The following is a 22,835-nucleotide window of genomic DNA, read 5'->3' on the forward strand; positions in this document are numbered from 1 at the left end:
AAACAAGGCCGAGGGAATGCCATTCAAATAGAGTTAAATGGTGAATTGTTGTTTTTTATTTGCACGTTGAAAAAAACATTGTGGTTTATTTTTTTTATTTTTCTTACTTTACCAGAAAGGCTTTATTGTGTGTTTATGTTTTTTCATATCCTCCTTTCCAAGAGAGAAAAAATGATGCTGCATGACTGCTTGGAGTGCAGTTCAGATCTTACTGACAGCCTCCATTACTGTGTACATGGATACATGTGGATTTTTTCCACATTACCAATGTGACATGGAAGGATGAGTAGGTCTCATTCCTCACAGAATGGCTGCACCATAACACCGCTGTGTGAAAACAAGTTTTCTCAATTACTTTTGCTCGTCTTCTCATGCTTGTGTTGCCCTAACTGGAGGGACAATCGCAGGCTTTTGTTACATGAAGGGCTCCAATGGAAACACAGTAGAGACAAGATGAGAAAATTGAAAAGGAATTGGTTTTGGGGTGTATATGTGTGCCTGTAATACTCACAGGGCTCTGGAGGTGTCGTCAAATTGTGTGTTTTCATGGGAGCAGCAGCAGAGATGTGAGCCTCTGCAGCAACATGAGCTGCCAGGAGAGAGGGGAACTCGCTAGTGCTGCTCTGAAGGGAGTCGCTGCTGTTTATGGGGGAGTCTGCTCTTTTAATCGGGTAATTCATTTGGTGTTATTGCTGTAAAAAGCTGGAGGGGCTGACGGTTTCTTACAGCTCAACCTCATCAATAATCCACTAAACACTAAATTATTCAGAGAACTGCGGACACAGGTGAGAGGATATTACAGCTGTTGAACTTCACCAGCTGTGTCACCTCATGTTCAAGAGATTGCACTCCCAAACTTTCTGCTTGTCTGTTCTTACCTGTGCTGATCATTTGTGAGACCTAAGGACAGACCTAAGGATATAGAATAAATCTTCCAACATAAAAAGTTTAATTTTCCAATCATAAGCTGCACTGGGGACAGATTTTTTTTTTTTTTGCATTATGAACTGAATCTGCAACATTTAAAATCCTTTTAAGTCCATTTTCAGAGACTAAATGTTTAATTCTGTCGCTAAAACTCTACTGCTAGATCGATACGTTTATTAAGCCAGAAAGGAAATGACTGTTAACTCACAAGAGTTGTGGTTTTAAAAGCCCCAAATTTCAACTACCTGCAGCTGTTCAACATCCACCAGCAGGCAGAGCAGCTATTAAATCTGCCTGTGAGTGCGTGTGTGAGCTGAATATGATGAAGTGCTTTGCTGTCAGAGGGTTACTTACAGCCGTGTCGTCCCAGGAGAGTTTGTGGTGTGACTCTGGCAGAGCAGCGCAGTGACCCCTGTGATGGCCGGCTGAGGGACAGAGGCCGGCGCTCGCTGTGTTGGAGAACAAACCTCTCAGTGGTCGGTTAAACTAATCACCACGGGGACCTGCAACTATTGCTTCTTACAGGCCTGCATCCCCCACTGTTGAAAGAAGTGTGACACATAAATGAATGGTCTTCATTTTGCTGCAGTTTGAGCCTCACACAATGCAAATGCAGCTAACAAGCAGGCGGGCTGGCTGCTCCAAATGTGAGCCTCTGATGGCCAAACTGGAGTAAGCCACTTTCTGCCTGGTTGTGTTTCTCTTTCTCTTATTGCTTTCTTATCTCATTGTCATTGACACACCATTATCCTTTTTATTGTTGTGTTCCAGCACATATTGGACTCATCTGTCTCATGTTGGGTGCATGTTGTACAAAAACTTTCATCCATTCCATTTTTTTTTTATCTTTATCTCAAAGTGTTCTCCTTGTCTTCACTGAGGCTGTTAGGTAAAGTTATGTTAGCCATGTCCCTTGTTGTTTTGTGAAGTGTTTTTCTTCGTCTATTTCTGGGTAATTCTTGGAATAATTGTTTGCTATCCTTGACTAGTATCCTGGAAACCATCCTTGAATGAACATGTTTAAATATTAGATTTGTTTGTTCGAGTCTTGTTTGTGATTTTCTGACAAACATTCCTGAAAACATTAATGACGCACTGTTTCACAGAAAGCAAACATGATATTTTCAGACTTCAGCACACTCACATTTATCTGGACATGTTTTTGGTGTTTTTGGTATTTAAACTCAAAAGCAGGAAAAATTTGCACAGCGTCATGCTGTCAATGAAAGAAACTAAAATGGGCAAATGTAACCTCTATGACTTCTCTTTGTAGTTACACCGTGAGGCTTTATTTAGCATTTTGTCCTTTTTGCTCACTTCACCTTCATAAATCTGAGAGGTTTCTGAGTGCTAACCACATTTTGTATTTATGTATGACTAGGAGAGTTGCACTGGTTTTACCTTTCTGCTGTCAGAGTCACTAAGAGGTAAAAGTTGTTTATTAAGGTAAAAAAAAAAGTATGAATAATGTTCAAGTTGTTCTTCTTAGAGTCAGTAAAGTCTGAGGTTCTCATATATCATCTTTGTTGTAATGACCAACAAATCACTGTTGCAGAACTGATACTAAGTTTGTTTAAACAAAATCTGAAGCCTACCTCTTGTTTTCTTAACATTGTCTTTAGAGAGACTTGATAGGGCTCAATTAGATTTTAAGTTGATGAAAAAAATAGATTTTTTCTTTTCATTTTTTTAAAGGCTAGTAAAGCTGTATTCTTAATTTATTCAGGCCATGCAGTCATGTGGACAGACACAGGGACGTGTCAGCAGTAAATCTTTGTAGTGCTGGATTTAATAAATGCACTCATGCATTTAAGAATGCGATAAATGTGTTAAACACATTGACATTCTCACAGAGAAGTGTGTTTTTATGTGCCCTGCTATTGATTTTCAGTGAAAGTCCTCTTAGGAATGTCAAAGTGTTATACTTTTCAGATAGAATAAATTGATATGCTTGCCATGTGCCTGCAAACATTTCCAGTTCACAGCAAGGAGAATCTTATCACGGTGCCTGACTTTGTCAACACTATTAAATTTGGAGCGAGTCAGAGATTAATAACTTCCACGTAAGGAGAAAATAGGAAGAGGCACAGGCTTGGGAGCATACAGAGAGATTAATGAGTGTCAAAAACAATGAATTTTCCATTAGATGGTAGAGTGGCATGCATTTCTTGTTTGGTCTTCCCCGTTTCCTCATCAGATAAGAGCTTGTTCAAGGATCACCAAGGAATGACCTATTTCTTATAGATAAACATTTTGTCCTTTCTGCAGACTCCAGATTAACACTGGCCTATTTTTAAGGCAGAAATATGACTTTTTTTTAACCACAAGGCTTCATTCCATCCTCAGCTGTGGTCTTCGTAATGAGCAAAATGATCACTATCCTTATTGGACATTTGGCCAAGCCTGGTTTAATGGTATTTCTATGTGCAAAATGTTCCACATGGAGGATGGTTACTGAGAAAAATGCAGATTGCTGGATGGCCTTTCACCTGCAGTTTACCTAATACTGCAGATACCAAAAAGTAAACATTCTCTAACTCACACACACACACAGACACACAAACACACACACACAGACACACAAACACACACACTGACACAGCCTTGCCTCTCAAATAGCCTTCTCGGCAAACATGTCATTATTGTTATGATGGATGCCCAGCTGTTCTCAAATATCAGCAGTGTGGAAACACACGAGCGCAGCAGTGATGAGCTTGTTGAATACAGATGCAACTTATAGCATCACAAAAGCTGTAAGAAGGGAGAATTTATCCTGAAAATCAAACGAATGAGGTGAGCACAGTGTGAGCAGTGTCTCACATCCAGCTGGAAGGACACAGTCTTCTGTTAGTCTCTTCGGCATTCTTACAATGGACAGGATACAGTGTCAGCACTCGATGCATTTGTAAAGTAGAGAGGGAAGAGAGGTAAATACTACAAGAGGAGCTTATTTCTCGAGGAGCTAAGAAGTGCTCTTGTCAATCAACCTCTGTGTCATCATGAAGCCGCACACTGTGTGACAACCAGTCAGTGCAGATTCGGTCAATGCGTCTTCACTAAAGCCTCCTGTGCTGCCCCAAGCTCACCTCCATCTTCATCTATTTTTATTACCGAGGGGGAAAAAACAAGACATAAAAACATGGTGAAAACAAGAATGTATAATGCAGAGGTCCAGTTAAAAATAGCCTTTTCAACAGTTTCCCCTTTAAGCAGAAAGTATAGCTTATGTGTTGAGACACAAAATAATGCATGAAATCAATTTTTAAAGTGTGAGAAGTAAACAATCTGATCCTGTGCGCAAATTCTGATCTCAGCATTCCCTGAGAAATCAGTTTTAAAGCAAAGCTCCATCCTCAAATATAGACGTTACCTGATAAGTTCTCACAGGAAGCCAGCAGTGGTCTACCTTCAGGGGTTCTTCACCACTTTTACTATTATGTGGATGTGTGTGTCTGGGGAAAATGTCTTCTATTAAAACACACAATGTCTTCTATTAAAACACCACTTAAAACTGTCCTGTCTGGTATGTGTGTTTGTCTGTTTGATTTCCCTCCTCTTATCCCTTACAGTACATACTGGATCTATGAATTTGGAATTTCCTCCTGCTGTTTAAGTTGAGTCTTGACGAAACACAGTTGAAGGGAGGTGCCCACTTGATAAACCCTGGGGATGTATTGGCTCTTGCCTATACTGTCAGATATGAGTTGCCTGGGCCATCATTTAGATTTCATGTGGAAAGGTTGTATCAGCATTGTCAATAGGTGGAGCTCACATGCACCTTGGTCTGTTGAAGTGTGAAGTGCTGTTTGGGTTGTTGTGGCCTCTCAAGGCCATGTGGTAGGTTTGTTAAGTTGTTAGTAGGCCAAACGCATTGGGACAAGGTCGCTGTGAGTGTTTGTGTGTGTGTGTGTGTGTGTGTGTGTGTGTGTGTGTGTGTATGGGAAGGGTTCCTCACTGAGCACTAATCCTTCTTAATAGGGCACTAGTATCTTGTGTTTATTTTTAAATTAACATTAACCTTGGTTTCACTCTGTGTTTAACTATCGTCTCCTTGAGGAGAGTGCTGTGTTTGTTGACCGATCCACTGCTCCAGACTGCTGCTGCGTCGAGCATGTTCACAGATCTTCATATCACCCACCCTGACCTCTGCCCTCGCCACAGAGGTTTTTGTGTTCACCTTTCCAAAAACAATTTGCTATGCTGTCTTAAAAATGAGGTTTCATTGAAAAAAAATCATCAAATTCTGTTTGATTTATGTTTTACACAAGTCCTAACTTTTAGGAAAATGAGTTGTAAAAGAACACACATGACTTATACATTATCATCATTGTGGACTGTCTCAGATTGTACTGTACCCTTTTAAAAAGAAGTCAGTACCATAATCTTCCATCAATGTAACTCAGATATTTCTGTTTCCCACATTTGAAATCTTAATCTCTTTTATCTTACTGGTGCTTTTTTTTTTTTTAGACTCTTTCAAACACAGACATGGTGTGTTCTGTTTTCCGGGCTGTAAGGTGCTCTGCTTGGGTTGACAACACACTTCTTCTTCTTCTGATCAGCATTCACTGCTGATGTAGGAGGTTATGCAATGAGTCCTTTTCAAAAATCAGGAGGCTTACCAGCAAATCGAGTGTTAATCTCTTCTAGTCTGAAGCCTCTGGTAACAATGTTCTGTCCTCATTACACATAGCTAAGTGTCTGTACCTGAAAGGCAGCTAAGCACCTTCTTTTATGTAACCACAAACAAAGCGCCTGCCTCTCCACTGATGATGAAAGGAAATTGTTTACCAATCTGCCATGTTTCCCAGAGTTAGCGTGTCATTTGCACAGAGGGTGAAAGTTGAAAGTTGTTGAGCAGAAATCTTCCCAGGAACTGTCAGACAGATTAGCCCGTATGGAGAGAGGTGTGCAAATGTTGCTGCCATTAACATCTTTATAGCGCGTTTGATTTTGATTTCCTGCTAATCTTTTTGCTAAATTTAACTTCACGATGTAGAATGACGATGAAAGAAACGATTAGACATGAAAACCCATGACACAGTAAGTGTTATATATACTGGTCGTGTCTTTTCACCATGCTTTACTGGAGAAAGTCAACAGAACTACTGCAGACAACATTTGCAGGTTAGGTTGAATGGAAGAGCAAAAAGCTACTTATAGATTTAAATATATGAGACACATCTTATTTTAAATTAGACTTGTTAAATCTGTCTGTGGTTGACGTAATTCAATCAGATGTTAGCATCATGCTAACAAACAAGGAGTTGCATCCTCGACCTTCTGTGAGAAAATGAGATGATAGCCAGTGATTCATTTCTTACTTGTTGGATTTCCCTGAGCTTTGATATATTTGTAATCATGTTTTTTTTGTTCCATTGTAATGTTGTGATGATGTTATGTTCTAACAAAAATGTCATGACAGGTTTGTGGTACATAATAATACTGACTTATACAACTTACCTTTGCACATTGACAACATTTACTCGTCTATTCCAGTCACCATGTGTAGAGCAAATAATCCTCATGCTATCAATGTTCTCCTTCATACCTGTCTAACCTGCTGTTTCCTTGCTCTACCCCCTCATGCTATCAGTGGCTGGGACAAAAAGCAAAGCGAAAGGTGAGTTATTGCCTCCATTTTCTTGCTACATGATTTATGTTGCACACAGTTTCCAATAAACAATGTTTGGATCGCCCTTTTTATCTCCCCCTAGAGCCCAGGAAGCATTAGCATACCCTGCTGGCTGCAAAGCTTTCTGGGCTTTTTTAACCCCCGATTTCTCCAGGAGAGGTTTTCTGAACACAGCTGCCTCTTTCTCCATCTTAACCTGCTACACGTTTGTATAGATTCACATGTTCACATGAGGGAGCTGCCCGCCTCACCCACTCATGTTCCCCCTGTATTTGGCCACTGTGCAGCTCCACTAGAGCAGCTGGGGGTTGTTCCTGGTTCAAGGACGACTCAGCGGTAGATGAGACAGAATAGTGTTTTCTCATTTGCTTCCAACCCAGATTTTCCCAGAAATACTGTGCATTCAAAAGGGAGATCATAAGCCTTCTTCTTTTTCTTTATTTTACAATACAAACACGTTCATTAATCCCACTTGGGGCAATTTGTTTGAAGAAGCTTGTACTTAAAACACGATGACATAAAAAAACAGACAAATAAATGATACAAAGGAGCTGATTGTGGAATAGAATGTAAAAAAAAATTGATAGATAAACTTCGTATCAAAGTTAAAATGAGTCCATCAGGGAAATGTGTTCAAAAGTACCAACGCCCTGGTGGCTACATAAAACATTTCTTGCAAAAACAATTCAATAAAAGGCAAAAAAGTTGTTTTGTGGACGATTTCTTTCTTTCAAAAAGACTTCGTATCTCATTGATTCATTCTGCGTCTCAGTAGAAGGCTTTGTCCTGTTTGTGTAGGTATTCACTTCATTATCATTGAAGCTGATCTGTTGCCTAATCATGTTTCATTTTCAGATTCATTATGCACTGAGCACATAAATCCAGCACTTAGGTGTCTTGGCTTGCTCTCCAATTTTATATATACATATATATATATGTACATATTCTATTATTGCTCATCCTTTGCTGACATATACAATTGTAGCATCATAACATTGATACCATGTGTCAGTGCTGTTATTGGTGGATTCTGTATCAACTTTATTTTCTTGTTGTTCCAGCTTTTTTCTTTTCTTGTCCAGCTAACAGTTTGAAATCTAAGTGCTTTTATCTTTCTTTTCTTGAATCATGAAATCTAGCCTCCTAACATGCTAACATTCAAAACTCGTGCTTCATTCAAGCAAGTGTTTCTTCATGCTCTGTTTGTTTGTTTGTTTGGCTTCTCCCTTTTCCTTGCACATGTTTTCAACCAAACCCACTAATGAAGTTAATGTTCATGAATGGAACACCGAGGTCCCCCCCCCCCCTTCTTCCCTTTCCCCCTTTTTAAAATGCAGTGTTTTCTAATTACAGAAGTAATTAGGGGCCTAGTTTTTAATTAACAGAAGTTACACATTCAGCATCTGTACCTCTGGAATCTGGTTCAACATTGCAAAGCCCTTTTCAACAGCACTTTTAGCAGACTAATTACGGTTAATAACTTTTATTAATAACAACCAAGATAATGAATGTAACTGCATGTATCGGTTGTGAATATTGATTAACTGTTTTGACAGCTTTCTATTGTACGCTGATAACTGCTATGCAATTTATAGTGTAATTGTTGAACAAAATGTGAGGAGTAGAGGCCAGAATTATAATTATTTGGCACTTAGAAACCATACCTTTGCATTCATTAACATTGATCATATGAGCAGATGTATTTGCCCCCTGCAGACTCACATGAGTGTACTTAATGTTTAGACCACTGCCAGTGCAGAGGAAAGTAGTATCATTTCTATAAGTGCATACACTGCATAAAGAGAGTACAATGAGGGTCAAATGCATCATGAGACAACATTTCATGGCCGTGTTTTTACTAGAAGAAGCAGTACATCGGTATAGGGGATTTATTTATGGCTAAGCAGATGGGCAGAGGTAAAACATGAAGCTGCAATAATAAGGCTGCTTTTACAGATCTGTTATGTAACTGTTGTGAAGGGCATATTCAGGCAGGTGGAATGTGAATTTAACAGCATTTCAAATAAAGTGTTTCTGCTAGAGGTTATGTTTCATTTAAAGAGGGATGAGCGAAGATTCTCAGTATGATAACGTTTTATTGAACATCTAAAAGAGCAAAATATTTCTGACCGCGTTATTCTGTGGGCTTTATGGAGACGGACGATGAATGCTTAAATCTCACAGGAAAGTCTTTGAAAGGGATATTTGAAGAGCGTATGGTAACTTGTCTTATTGATCCCACCTCTTGGTTTGTGGAAACTTTGTAGGAAATCCATACTTGTGGTTATTTTGGAAATATGCGATCAGAAGTGTGATCCTCTATCGTTCCATAAATAAAGCCTTTTTCGGTCAGTGAGCAGGCATCTAGAGTTTCCATTTATTTGTAACTCTGTAGACTTTGTATTCTTGATACAAAGCCAGATTTTATTTCTAAAATCCTCTACAAGGAGCAGGATTTGGCAAAAATCTGTCTTGTAAGGCACATCGGTTGAACATGTAATTTTCTCTTTCACCTGGAGACAGTACAGTATTTTTGACCCACTTTCTGAAGCTGATGTATTGCCACTTCCCTCTTCCGTTTTTCCTTTCCCTGCACAGCAAAAAAAAAAAAAAAAACACGGCAAAGAGTTTCCCCCAGCTGGGATATTTATTGCCAGAACCCCCCTCCTCTCCCTCCCCCACTGTGGCAAATCACAGGGGAGGACAGCGCTCAGTACCACCTCTGAGTCGAGGGAGGTTCACTTTTGCTCAGGTGCTACTCTGTAACAGGCACCAAATGTCCTTTTTGATGGAGGGTAAAGCTGACAGACAGCTCACTCCGTCTTGGTTATTTCCTTTCTAACAGTCTGCATCTGGCTCTATAGCAGCTCAATCAACTGACTGCATCATTTAAGATCAAACTATCAGTACCCACTATGAATACAATGCAGAGGTGATACACAGATGTCATGTGGTGTGTGTGTGGGGGGGGGGGTGTCATTTCAACACGTGCATTGTGCCTGTCTGATCTGCTGTGAACTGTTTTGGTTTACAGCTAATAAAAGCATTAGCAAAGTACTTTAACTCAAGTGCAGACATGGCACATACAGGAGGATGTGTCCTGAAATGTTCCAAAAACTCAGAGTCTTATCTGATTTGGGAACAACCACCAGAAGCCTTTTGAACCTGAAACATCGTTCAGATAAAAACTGCAGCTGGATTGTGTCAGAATCCACTTTTGTTCATGAGTGACCTCTGCTCATTGTCTGATCCAGCCTCTGTGCATTTGTTCTTGATTGCCAGATGCGGATGGTGTGCAGACGAGAGTGACAGGGAGTACATTACTAATCTGGGCAGAAGTAATCACAGCCTTAGCTTTTACCATAATTACATATGGATTTTCTATGACTGGATGAATTGCATATTGGAAGGCCTGCATACTAAGATTTCAAATGTTCCCTTTTGATTTAAAATTGCAACATTATCTAAAGCTGACTGTGCTCAAAGCAGGAGTTGCACGATTCTCGAACATGGATCATTTTAGACAGGTAATTTACAGATTAGCTTCAGTTAATGGATCAGATTTAGTGCTAATTGGCTGCTGCCCTTAAATAGTTGCTTAAATCTCTCCAATCAACCAGGCTGATAGCTTCTAAAAAGGCCCAGCATATTGAGTGCCTCGGATCAGCCGGGTTGCCATAAACATAAGAGCAGCTCTGTTGACGTTGACCCACGGGGCTTATATTACGCCGTCAGAGTAAATGATTGTTTTCGGTGACTGGAATGACCTTTCAGTCATTAAAGAAATGAATTACATGAAATACGTTTTTGCCCATGTTTTCCTCTGAAGACTTTTCAGAAAAGGCCGTTCTAGGTGAAAACAATCAGATATTATGAGGTTACTTCACGGGCCAATTTATAAAGCAACCTGTCTTATCGATTTTAATAACCATTCACCTTCAAGTATTTCCTTTATCAACACCTCCAGTTAAAGGCAGTAAAGTAATGTGTCAGTACAGGTGGCATGTTATTTTCAGTTATTATGCAAATGACATGTGAGGTAAGATTAATCATGCTGTTTGCACTTCTATATTCTTTCTTTAATGTGTCTTTTACTTGTATATAGCTTACAAACTAAATTAGATGTTTCAGTGTTTAAATTAAAGTCTGTAGTTTTCTCTTTAATGAAAGGTCTTTGTATCATTTATGTTAAGATGAACTCGTAGATTTAATCACTTTTACATAATTTCCTCGCTCTCTCTACTCACACAAACTTCCGTCACACGCTCCAAGTAAATAGGCAATTAGGACCAGCTACTAACAAAGCTGTTTCACTCTCAAGACTATTCAGAAATTGTGACAGAAAGTAACCACTGAAGGGCTTTGCATGCATTAGTATGCTGCATACTGGCTACATCTAGGCTCAATTTTCAGAAGTGGTCCTCTTTGGACTCCAGTGAATGGAACATGTTGTTTACATGATATACTTCAAAGAGAGTGCTGGTGCACAGCAACATACAGTATGGAATATTAATGTGCGGAAAAATTCACAACTCTGAGATCTTTTTGTAACCAGCAGATAAGCCACGAGCAGAGCAGCGACTAAAAACAGACACTGTTCTTGTTTTTGAAAGGTTTGTCTACCATATGATTCATGTACTTACTTTGATACTTCACTAGATTTTCAAATATAAGATTCCCTACAGACTCTTAATGGACAAATGTAAGAAGATTAATAAAGAATGCACGGCTCAGTTTGGTAGATTTCTTGAACCAGTGACCTGTGAAAGAATTGACAATGGTTAGTATTTCAGTTGTCCTGCACAGAAGGCTCAGCATTAATCGAGTCTGCTTCACTCCCTTTGAAGGAGCAGTGTTGTTAGTTTTGGCAGATAGACCACATAAATGGTATACCAGGCAATAATATCAATACTACGCAGGAGAATCATGTGACAGGCAGCCATTATCTGGATAGCCAGGGACAGACACTCTCTGTCCTTATTGTTGGACTTTCAGAGCTGCTGCAGCAAATTTAGATTGAAAACTACTCTGTTAAAATCCTTTTTTTTGATTGCATTTTTACCTGGGCTGTCAAACGATACACTTTCTAAACCATCACTACTTGATGAATTTCAATAGTTAATCAGGATTAACTATTGAAAACCATTTTTTTTGATACGTGGATACTACTTTGCACTTGTCAACTGAGCTGTCTGGAAGCTATTCAAATGTTGCGGCTGCATCATTTTTTTTCCATCACAGGCTACGGTGGGACAAAATAGTACGTAATTAATGTGAGTAAAATAATGAATGCGTCAATTTCAGACCTAAATTTCACTAACTGTCTTAAATGTTCACAGACTTTTATTGTACTTCTAATGTATGCCCTTAGGTATTTATATAAAGAGAGAGAGACTTGTATTTCAGTTGTATAATATCCACTGCTCAAATATGTCAATGTCAGCTGTCTTTGACAGTGTCTGTATCTGAGCCACCTCAAACACACACATATAAAATCACCAACAAACACAAACTAGCTGGCAAACTAAACCATAACAAATGGCCTATTGCCTGGCAGCTCGAGGTCTAAAGCTATGTACCACCGACATTTCTCTCATTCATATGTTCTGCTGTCCGCCATTTGGTGAAGGTGCAATGAGGAAAAAAAGCCCTGAAGTTGGGGAATCGGCTCGTTGCTCTGCTTTTCATGTGAGATATGCATTCACCTGACAAAAGTGTCAAACTACCAGAAATTAATCTGAACTGGTCAGAAACAGATGATCTATACTCGTGCTCCCCTTTACACTACACGACAAACAACATGTGATTGAGCTGATATTCAGGCTGGCTTCAAAATAAGTCACAAAAAATCAGGTCAGATATGGCCTCAACCTGCACAGTGTATGCCCAGCCTTAGTATGAGATGTTTTTCTAAGAGAGGGGCACACACATCACAGAGCATCATCTTAGATTCAAACATGAAGCTAAGAAATTCTGTAATTTTATGTGCTGTAGCATACTGTTGGAACACACTGATACCATCACTCCGGTCTGGCTCTGAGGTAACACTAATGTCTAACAATGGCCTGTTATTGATATTGTATCAAGGTGTAGGGCTCAGGTGATCTCCTGTAGTTTTGTTCTTTCGTTTATTTCATGTCAGTGAGTAATTGTTAAGTTCAAAGGACGAAGAGCAAAGTACATCCAAAGTACAGTCACTTGACCTACTGTAGCATGTTGACATCAGGTGTTACATCTTAACCTCCTCTTCAGGTCAGCTAGTGATGTGTAATTGCAACAGAACCAGTTTAATTTCAGACAAAAAAAACCTACAAACACTGTGATAAAGCTGACTAACTAACCTCCTATAAAGTAACACATTCATTTACACGCAGCGGATCCTGTAAAAAAAAAACAGCATTGCTGAAATGATGCCACACCAGTCGTGCTCTTTACAAACATTTCATTTCCAAGAACATTCTGGATTGAAGCTTACAAATGTAGGGCTGGAGGTGGGTTTGATTGGTACAGCCTCACCTACAGTATATGTCATTAAACCTTCAAAACACTTTTGTTGTAATGTGAAGACAAAAAGGATTGAAATATCATGAAATGTGCGTGCATACCGGTTATAATTGGACAACTGAGCCTAATTGGGAAGCTGCTAATAAACTGGATCTGAATTTGTCTCATGCTCAGTTTTCATAGTTCCCTCTGCTCACTCTTGTGTCTCTCTTCAATAACTTTTATTTGGTAACAAAATTCCCAACGAATATCTATATTAAAATATTAATCAGCAATTATTTCCCTTGACATATTTTCTATTATCAGAGTAGCCGTATGCAGGAGTCGACTCAATCTACCTCACACTGTGCTTTAGCCCTTTTTGAAGTGTGTGACTCTGTAGTGTTCATTGTTCTATCAACATCAACATCGAGTATTAATCACATTCAATATGGTACATGATGCATTTACCATTATTACTGCTGACATAAGTAAGTCAAGTGTCAGCCAGAAAACCAATAAAAAAAACTGGAATATGAATTAGAAAAGGCCTCTAAGATAGGAAAGTATTTTTGTAGTGATTTTATAGGTCGGCTCTGATTTAGCAGTCTGAGGCTGTCTGACAGGACATTTCTCAGCCTAGGTGTCCTGACAGTGAAATCCAGTCGTCTTTCATCTTGAGCCTAGACTTAGCAACAGCCGAGAGCCCTGCCTGTGGTGTGAAATCTGCACTCTGACTCATGAGGGTCCAAAAGGTCAGAGACATAGCTGAGGGCAAGGCCTACACAGAGCCATAAAAGTTATCAATAGATTTCTGACATCGGTTAAAGAAAGAATTGCTGCCAAAGTGTGTATTATATGGCTCTTTCACTTCGTTCTGGCTGACAGACTCACTGGGTCTTCAACTAACCACAGAAGGGGCTTGAATGCATATGTTTACCATTTTTATAACACAGAAAACTATTTATCCTTAGAAGGCACGACAGTTAAATAAGTTAAAGAAGTGTGAATGACTTTGGATCAGTGCAGCTACTTGGTAGGATTTTCTTGTTTGGAGAAATAAACAATGGACTAAAATGGGGAATGACACCCATCCTTTAACTTTTTCTAAAATGGACTTGGACTTGTATAGTGCTATTCTAGTCTTCTGATTACTACACGCGCTCTTACACTACTTGTCACATTCCCCAATTTACACCACATTCACACACTGATAGCAGAGGATGTGCCGAACCGTCCATCAGTACTGTAGCACTGGGGAGTTCAGTGTCTTGCCCAAGGACGCTTTAATATGTGATGGCAAGAGCTGGGGATCAAACCTCCAACCATGCGGTTGACAAACTGCTGACTCTACCTCTGAACCACAGCAGCCCCACAGGTTGAAGGGACCACTGTAACATGGTTTTACTTTGCTGCTTATTACTAACAGTGTAAGAAGAAAACATCTGTTTGACGCTGGTCTCATAATGAAGCCCTGGTGTTCACCACATGGAACAATAAAGATAAGAACCAAAGCCAAGAATGGAAACTCAAACCTTTTTTTTTCACACACTGTTCAAAGAATTCCCAGAGACACTCTGATTTTATTCATATCTGCTCTTTTATGAAATGTTTCTCGACTTTGAGCAGGATCTTTTCTGCTGTAAAAACTTTAGCAAATAGTGTATTTCTGTTATGTTTAGTGTAGTGCACACATGTTGTGACTTTGATGTTATTTTCTCCCCCATGTTTGAGATAAAAAGCCTCCTGAATTGTAAGTAAGTCAGGAAGGTTAAATCAAGGTTGAGCTGCTTTCAAGAACGCAGTACTGGATTATAAAATGTGGGACCTAATGATTACACGACCTCTTTGAAAAATTTAGTAGGTATAACGTCTTGTTCCTTGGTGGATGTGTCACATGTGATAAAGTGTCTATTAGTCCTTGTGGATAAATCGACTGAGCCAAGTGAAGACGAGTTATTCCAACAAAAGTAAAAGGAAGTAACATTGAGAATCCAACAGGATGACAAGAGCAAACTGTTAGGCACACATTTACAAAACTTCACACTGAGTTGAAACAACTGTCTGCCTGTATTTGTCTCACATGGGAGACAGCAAGCTCCATTATTTCTGTTTCTCTCCACCAAGGAATGCTCCCCACAAGAGACCTCAAGTTTTAATTAAATGGAATATTTATACACAGCGGATGTTCAACTTTCTTTTCTCTCAACATGCTTTCAAACAGGCCACACAGTTTAATATTAGCACATTAATTACATTTTTTTTTTCAAGTCATAGCAATTTAAGTGATTAATTACTGTGTTCTCAGGAGTATATTGTCTTTTTAAAAACCATGGTGAGGACACAAAACAAGATATTTGATTTTCCTTTTCAAACTATCAGTTTCAAGCTTCACAGTGTTTTCTGTGGAATGATGGATTTATTTATTTTTTCATTGAAAGGTTTTTAATTACAATTTAGATTTGAAGGAAAATATGGCAATTATGTATAAAAGTAATTCAATGTATATTTAACACAGAAATAAAACAGAAACACTGAAGACTGAACACCTTGAAGTTCATTTAGAAGTATTTATATAATAACTTAAGACGTTATCTTTCCTGTCTGTTTCTGTACTTTAATTGGCATAATTAAATTAAAGAGTAAAACAAATTACTCTTGACTTGAGACAAACAGTTGTTTTCCCTTTCATCATAACAACATGTTACAAGTTATCACTGACTAGAATAATAAAGACTTAAATGTAAGATTTGTACAGACATGTTATATTTGGTCATTGGACTCAGTAGCATACAGGATGGAGCTCAGCATCTCTAACATCTCTATTTACAATGATCTATTTAAATTAGTAATGGTTATCATATATATCTGTAATGAAAAGAGGCACCAGCTATTTCTTGAACTATTTTCTGACTTATTTGTTTTTCTTTTTTGTCCTGCCTGCAGTTTACAGTTTATTCTGCAGTGGTGTGCTTGACTGCTCTCCAGCCATTCATCAAGCCACTGCTTTCCATTATTTGGTGCAGTCAGCTGAAACTGAGAAAAGCTTTTTGGGTGGTATGGCTCATTCTTCCTCCACTAACTCTCTGTTCTCCTCAACAGAGATGTTCTTTGTATTTTTAACCTCACGCCCTGGATGAAGAGTCATTAGACGAGTTTGCAAAATAATAGATGCTACATAATTCTAAAATGATCCATTTTTCAGAACTGGTTTCCCAAAGTTGGCTGAATTACATCAATGTTAAATCAAAACAGAGATCAAAGATTTCCACATCATCAGTTATGATAAAGCCCTCCATTAACATTCATCAGCTAACTCTCTTAATCCTCTCTTTAAGTACAGGCATAGAAATTTCAATCTTCCTCATATTCACATTTTCCAGATACCCGCCCAGACCACTTGCAAAATCAATAACCCAAGTATCATATTCTTGGCTTCTAATATTGTCAGACTCCAATTCCATCAGGCTAAGGTCTGAGCCGCATTCTGATAACGCCATGAAGCGAGGCTGGTTGAGATGAAATGAAATAGTTTATCATTAATGCTCACTCAACAGCCAGCCAATCCTAACATCTGTATTCATATTTATACTCTCCAGCTGCTGCTCAGACCTCATCCATGCTCACATATACGCAGATGAAGAGGCTGTGTTTCAGCAGACATCTGCTTCTGTGGTTCTGCTTTAAAATCCAATCATCAAACATGTTTACGAAGACCACCCCCCACACCCCTTTTTAAATTCTGCTAATTTCAACTGTGCAGGAAAACATTGGATTCATGAGCCTGTGTCACTTGAGTCTGTGTGACAGTTAATGTCACAGTGGAGAGTTGTGTCAGCAGCATTCGGACTGTGTGCTGCACCGCAAACAACTTGACTAATCTCGTGTGTGCTGACATTGTGACTGATGATCAGTGTGCTGGTGGCCCACCTGAATGTGGACCATAATCTCCCAGCTCAGGGTGATATTGCCAGTTTCAGCTTTCACTGGAGTGGTCTCTACTCGAGCGCTAAGAAAACAGCAGCTCTCTGATCCATGTGACTGTCATCAAAAAACATTGTAAGAGAGGAAAGCACTGCTAGGGGACCAATTAGCTGTAAGAGTTAAGACCATAAGCAGGCTAATGCTAGAAATGTTCTGATCAAAAGCACAAAAACAAAACGATAAAAAGCTTTGGTTTGAATGGATTAAATTAAATTTTATTGCAAAATGAGTTCATTTTCAGTTCAGGGTTCATTATTCCACATTTGTAATCGTAACCTCCCCTTTTTCAGCAGCCTTAGGGAGGCTGGATTGGAAAAAAAAGAAGGAGGGAGAGAAACACTGACGTGACTTATCACATATTGATTTTTTTTTCTTCTCTTATAGCACTTCATGATATTCATAGAATAAAGAGGGAGGGTTACCAGCATGCTAAAGCTAATGGTATTCATGTTTCAGAGGGCGCCAGCTACTTTCATCAAGATATCTCAGGTTACTCAATCCTCACCTCACCTGCTCGCTGTCATGGCAGATAGGCTGCATGCTGTCTTTGTAAATATGTGCAAGCTGTCAACCTGCAGCTGGCCTTCACTAAAAATAAGTAGTTTCATGCTATTCAGTGAAATATATCTAAGGTTTGGAAGAATGCAGCAATGTCCAGCACTGAAGTCCTCTAGCCTGCAGATCTGATATGCTTTGTGTTTAAGGCATGGCCTCTCCTCCCCTAAGGCATATTGCAAAAGTGCAGGTTTATTCCTCATTTCATCACTGCACTTCACTGAGTCGCTTTGGATCATCAGTGGAGCAGACAACCTTCATACCTCCATTACTTCTCTCAGAACTGTTTGTTCCCTTCCACTAGCTCTGCTTTTATAGGAAAACACAGCCATGGCTCAACATAATCTACACTTTTACCTTGAGGCTTTTATTGTATCTTTCTTTACTTGCCGTGTTTTCGTTCATTTACTGGGAAAGCCACAGTGTGCTGCTGTGCTGTTTTCATTCTGATGTCACAATTTGTGTTTAAAAAAAAAAAACAATATTGTGAAAATGTGTGTGAAAAGCCGAAGCCATTTAATGCGTTTTCAAATAGACCTGCCTGTCTTGTTTATTATGCCTTCAATGTGGTCATTATTTCTTCTATGTATTAAATAAGCTAATTGATAAAGATGCTGCAAACCCACACAGGTGCTTTCTTTTAATGTAGGTAATTAGACCAGTCAGGTAAACACCATGACCTTGAAAATAAAAAAAAGCTACATAGAAATCAACCATCATGACTGCATGATTAACAGCTGTGCTATTAGAACAGAAAAGTTACTGGTACATTGGATTTTATTTGTGCTTTTTTATCTTAAATAAAAATATTAAAAATATTAAAGACAGAAAATCAGCAAACGATAATACCATTATTATAAAGAATAAGAGATATACTATATTATCACACACTTAACACCTGATGGAAATCTAGGGATTCGGGTGTTCCAGGAAAATTTCTTTGGGTTCTGCCTGTGTCAAGAAGTCAGTTTTAAGTATTTTACTCCGTCACATCGTTTGATATAAAGTGGTCCCACACCTTTTTGTACCACATGTGGCAAAAGTTACACAAGCTGAATTCTGGGTCCTGTGGAATATCCCTCTGTGTCACGAACCAAGACATATGCTTCTTTAAAGCGAGGTCATTGGGTCACACAGCACAGTGCAGCGTCCTTGCAACCGTCGTGGTTCAGTGACTTACTAGAATATTGTTTCCAGCTGTTCTGCATAAGTAAAGCGGACCATTCCTCCAATCTCCATCTCAAAAGAAAAAAAACCTTCAGTTGTTGGCATTGGGGATGTCAAGACAGTGGAATTTCATCATTTATTAGTTGAAGCCCAGTTATCTGCAGAGCACACTAACCTGGACTTGCACTTTTTTTTTAAACAATGATGGCAGATGGTCAAACTTTTGTTAAGTTCAACAAGCATAAATAAAAAGAAATCAGCAGAAAAATTAGCTTAAGACATCCTGTACACCATAACCAAGGTAAAACCAGGGGATTATATTCACTTGTGTTTTTCTTTTCTATAGCGCTTGTGTGAATAGTTGTGAAGAGTGAGCAATATGCACTGGAGCCTGACATACATGTTATGCAGGAACTCACAAAAACACCTCCACATAGGCTTCAATTTCCATTTTCAATATGACATGCAATTCTGGTTTTTGTGGGAGTATCTTGCTGAGATCCAGCCAACTGCATTTGAATTATTGTGATGATGACGTCTTTGCTGATGTGATATTGTGCGATTGGATGTTGTAAGCAGATAAGCAAAGTGAATGCTGGAATCATCTTTTTCACATTACTAATAATAGTCAGCCTCACCTTCACCTCTAACTGACAATGGTCTCCATGAGGACAATGGAGGTCAAGGAAGGTCCACAGACCTTTTGCTCTCCCAGCCTCCTCTGCTTCCCCATTTGAGCTGGACTAATGAGGCGGACAGCTGCTCCCTTAGTTGAGATGTCCCTGTAGTGAACTGTACCTGGGAGAGGCAGGCACAATGTCACCTTCATAGTTGGGCACATTAAAAGAGGAAAACAAAGCAGACCTGTAAAATAAAGAGAAAACAAGCACAAAGCCTAGCTTGTGGAACGTAAAACACTGCCAGACAAACACTGCACATTCAGCTTCAAGGGTGAACTCAGCAGCTGTAATGCAGTTGTTGTTCAATGCTGTCATTTTTAAAAGGCTGGTCTTGTCAGGCTCATATTAGCCTACACTTTGTCTTCTCACATTTCAACACAAAAGAACATCGGTTTGAGACATCTGTTTCAGAAGCCTGGCAGAGTTCAATAAAACACAGGCAGGCTAGAAATGCTTCTGCAATGTAATTAGGGGACTTTGCTGAGACGACAAGTACAAATGTGGAATAAGAAGGTAAAATCCAGCAAGGCTGGGTGATTAGGCCTCATTTGGATGTCTTCTGCACACTGTGACGAGCGGCTGTTTTAGGACAAGGCAGTCGCTCGGATCGAAGGCCCACAGTGTCAAGGATTATGTGTCAATTTACCACCCAGCTGCAGCTCTAGACTCTACAGCAGAACATGACTACCTCTAATTAGGCCATGCTACCAATTAGAGCCTTGCAATAAGGCAGTGAAGGAAGCGCTCTGGGAGAGTTAAACCTACCATTGTTTCCACCATAAAAAAAACACAGTTTTTTAGCTCCACCAGCTGTGGAAGTCCAGCGTCCAAACCAACCAGGCTTCCATGATGCTATCTCTGGTTTACTGCGATGTAATGAAGACATTTATGTTATTGACCATGTGATGACAGAACATTAACGTTCAAAAGGTGCCAAGTCTGAATGGTGCCTTGGTGTGACAAATGAAAAACAGCCAAGATCAGTTTGAAACAGCAATAAATTCATGTCATGACCATGACCACGAACTCTGTCTCATATTCCAACAGGTAGCCAAGGTCAGTTCCCCATAACTCAGAATGTGACGGTGGTGGAGGGGCGCTCAGCCAACATGACCTGTCGTGTGGATTTCAATGATAACACTTCCCTCCAGTGGTCAAATCCTGCACAACAGACCCTATTCTTTGGGGACAAGAAAGGTGAGTAATAACCATGGAGATAATGGCTGTAATGATAAAATGATGAGATATGATAAAGATGTCTTTGCTAGATTATATTACCAGAGGAGTCGTCTTCATCAATTTTTCAAATGTGAAATGTAGAAAATTGGCCCTGCCTGCCTGTGAGCACAATTTGTCTGAATACATGAAAAAGACAGGAAAAGAGGGACATGTATTATTCCTGATGTCAAAGCAGACTGTTAGTGATTGTATGTCTCCATTGATAACCAGGGGCACAAACTGAACAGTAGAGTGTTTCTGAATTGAAGGTTTGTAATCACACAACACTGACGGTGTTGTTTACAACACAGTACCGCCTGTGGATTGTGAGATGATTGGGCTTAATTAGCATTTTAGCTGCCCTACATTTGTATTGCTGTTTGGATGTCACTAAAAAGGAAATGCACTGTTGCAACCTTGTGAAACAAGGCCTGAGCCAGAATGAATTATAATATGCTCCTACCAGCAAAATCCAATTTAAAGGTGACAAAAGTCTGGAGTTGATAAATTGGAATTGGGGTGAAAGGGAGTACAACAGTGGACTGGTCTTGTAAAGGTTGGGGTGTTCATCTTTTAGTGTTTCTCACAGCATATTACCCATTTCATTTATGCTGTAGCTGCTAATACAATATCACTGGTTCAGTGATTGAAGATTAACTTTCCCTTTGAATAACAATTGATAGGAGAGAGAGACGCTGGAGTGAATCAGCAGAATGAGAGTTACAGTCTGGTTTGAAGAAATACTTTCTCCTCCCCAAGTGATTGGATTTAGTAATGGGGTCTAAGGTGTTTTATTAGATGAAATTACTTCCAAATACAATTAAACAAAAGTTAACTGAATCTTAAAAAGATACTCTTGTGTTAATGGTGTGAGTGTGCCCAAAGGATTTAAATTCAAACAAAAGTCATTGAACCAAAACCATTTTTTTATTTCCCGGTATTCTCTGGTGTGCAAACGATGTGGCATTTTAATTCTTCGCTTTGCAGAGCTTGTTTTAAATTCACCAAAATCATAATAAAAAAATTGAGTAACCTTTGTTCCTTTTATTTTGAAGACATATAACAGATAATGAATAGTTCATACCTAACTTTTAGTTATTTCATTTAACTTAAGCCTGATAACTGATTTGTTTACATTTCCCTTCTCCTGTGAATAAAAAGTAGGCATCTGTATCCACATGTGAATCGAAAAGGCTGCTGTTATTAGCATGCTATAAGAGCTTGGAGAGCACAATATGTATGAGTATCTTTGCCCTTCATGGGCAGCCATTTATATTGTATGACAGAATCCTTTTCCAGAGCAGCACAGATGACAAAATGAATGTAGTCCACTCAGCAGAGGTTGCCAGGGCTAAGTGTGGGAACACTTCCTCTCCATCTCTATTTAAACACCCAAATGAAAAGCCTTATTGGCAGAACTTATACGATGCTTGTGAGGCCATCAGGAGAAACGAGAGGCGTGGAACAACCCAGGCTTCATGTGAAGAGGAGGTTGGGACACCTGGGAAGAGATCTCTGCTGTGCCAAATCACCAGTTAATTGCTTGGCAGAGGGCTGCAACTGTCCTTCTTCTCCGTTTGTTGTGCCTTCTTGTAGAAGCCAATGAAGAATGTTAGACTCAACCTTATGCTACCTTTCACTCCAACAACTAACTGCAGACTGGCTGAGTATGAGGCAGGCTGTTCTCTCCCTCTGATGAGCAGCTGCTCATAGACTGTTGTCACAGACTAGATTAGATTTATGCCACTATGTTACATTTCAGAGTTAAGATTTCAGTTTTTTTAACCTCCTGTTTAGATAAACTTCTCCTTTCCCCTGTGCTTGTTGTCTCTGTCCATTGTCTTTGTTGTCCATCTCTCTGCTTACTACAACCCCCTTGAGTGTCCATGACAGCATGGCCATATGTTGCTGTTTCATACACATGCAAGTTTCCCCCACCCTCTCTTCTCAAAGGTAGTTTGTCACTGTATATGTGTAAACCAAAGAAAATTCAGCCCTCACAGCTTTTATGTGTGATTCTGGATGCTTAACACATACTAGTAATGATGATAAAAATACATCTGCTGTTCTGTCTTAAATTAGACAAAGCACTCTGTGAGGCATTTTTTAAAATCCACTCTCTTTTCCCTGAGCTCTGTATTAAAGATAAGGGCATTTGTGTGGATGTGTTTAGAGTTTGATATGAA

At 39.3% G+C, this 22,835-nt stretch overlaps 1 protein-coding gene across 3 annotated transcripts in view; it reads left to right on the forward strand.

Moving 5' to 3' along the window:
- Positions 1 to 22,835, forward strand: part of cadm2b (cell adhesion molecule 2b) — a 140,372-nt gene that overhangs the window by 83,688 nt on the left and 33,849 nt on the right. For 2 of the 3 annotated variants that reach the window (XM_020646316.3, XM_020646317.3), the window contains exons 2-3: positions 6,524 to 6,550; positions 20,479 to 20,628. In XM_020646316.3, the coding sequence (XP_020501972.1) occupies positions 6,524 to 6,550; positions 20,479 to 20,628 (177 nt within the window). The remainder of the gene's footprint in view (positions 1 to 6,523; positions 6,551 to 20,478; positions 20,629 to 22,835) is intronic. The other variant, XM_020646318.3, reaches the window with a different exon arrangement.

Source organism: Labrus bergylta, chromosome 11 (assembly GCF_963930695.1).
Source record: "Labrus bergylta chromosome 11, fLabBer1.1, whole genome shotgun sequence".
NCBI classification, from domain to species: Eukaryota; Metazoa; Chordata; class Actinopteri; order Labriformes; family Labridae; genus Labrus; species Labrus bergylta.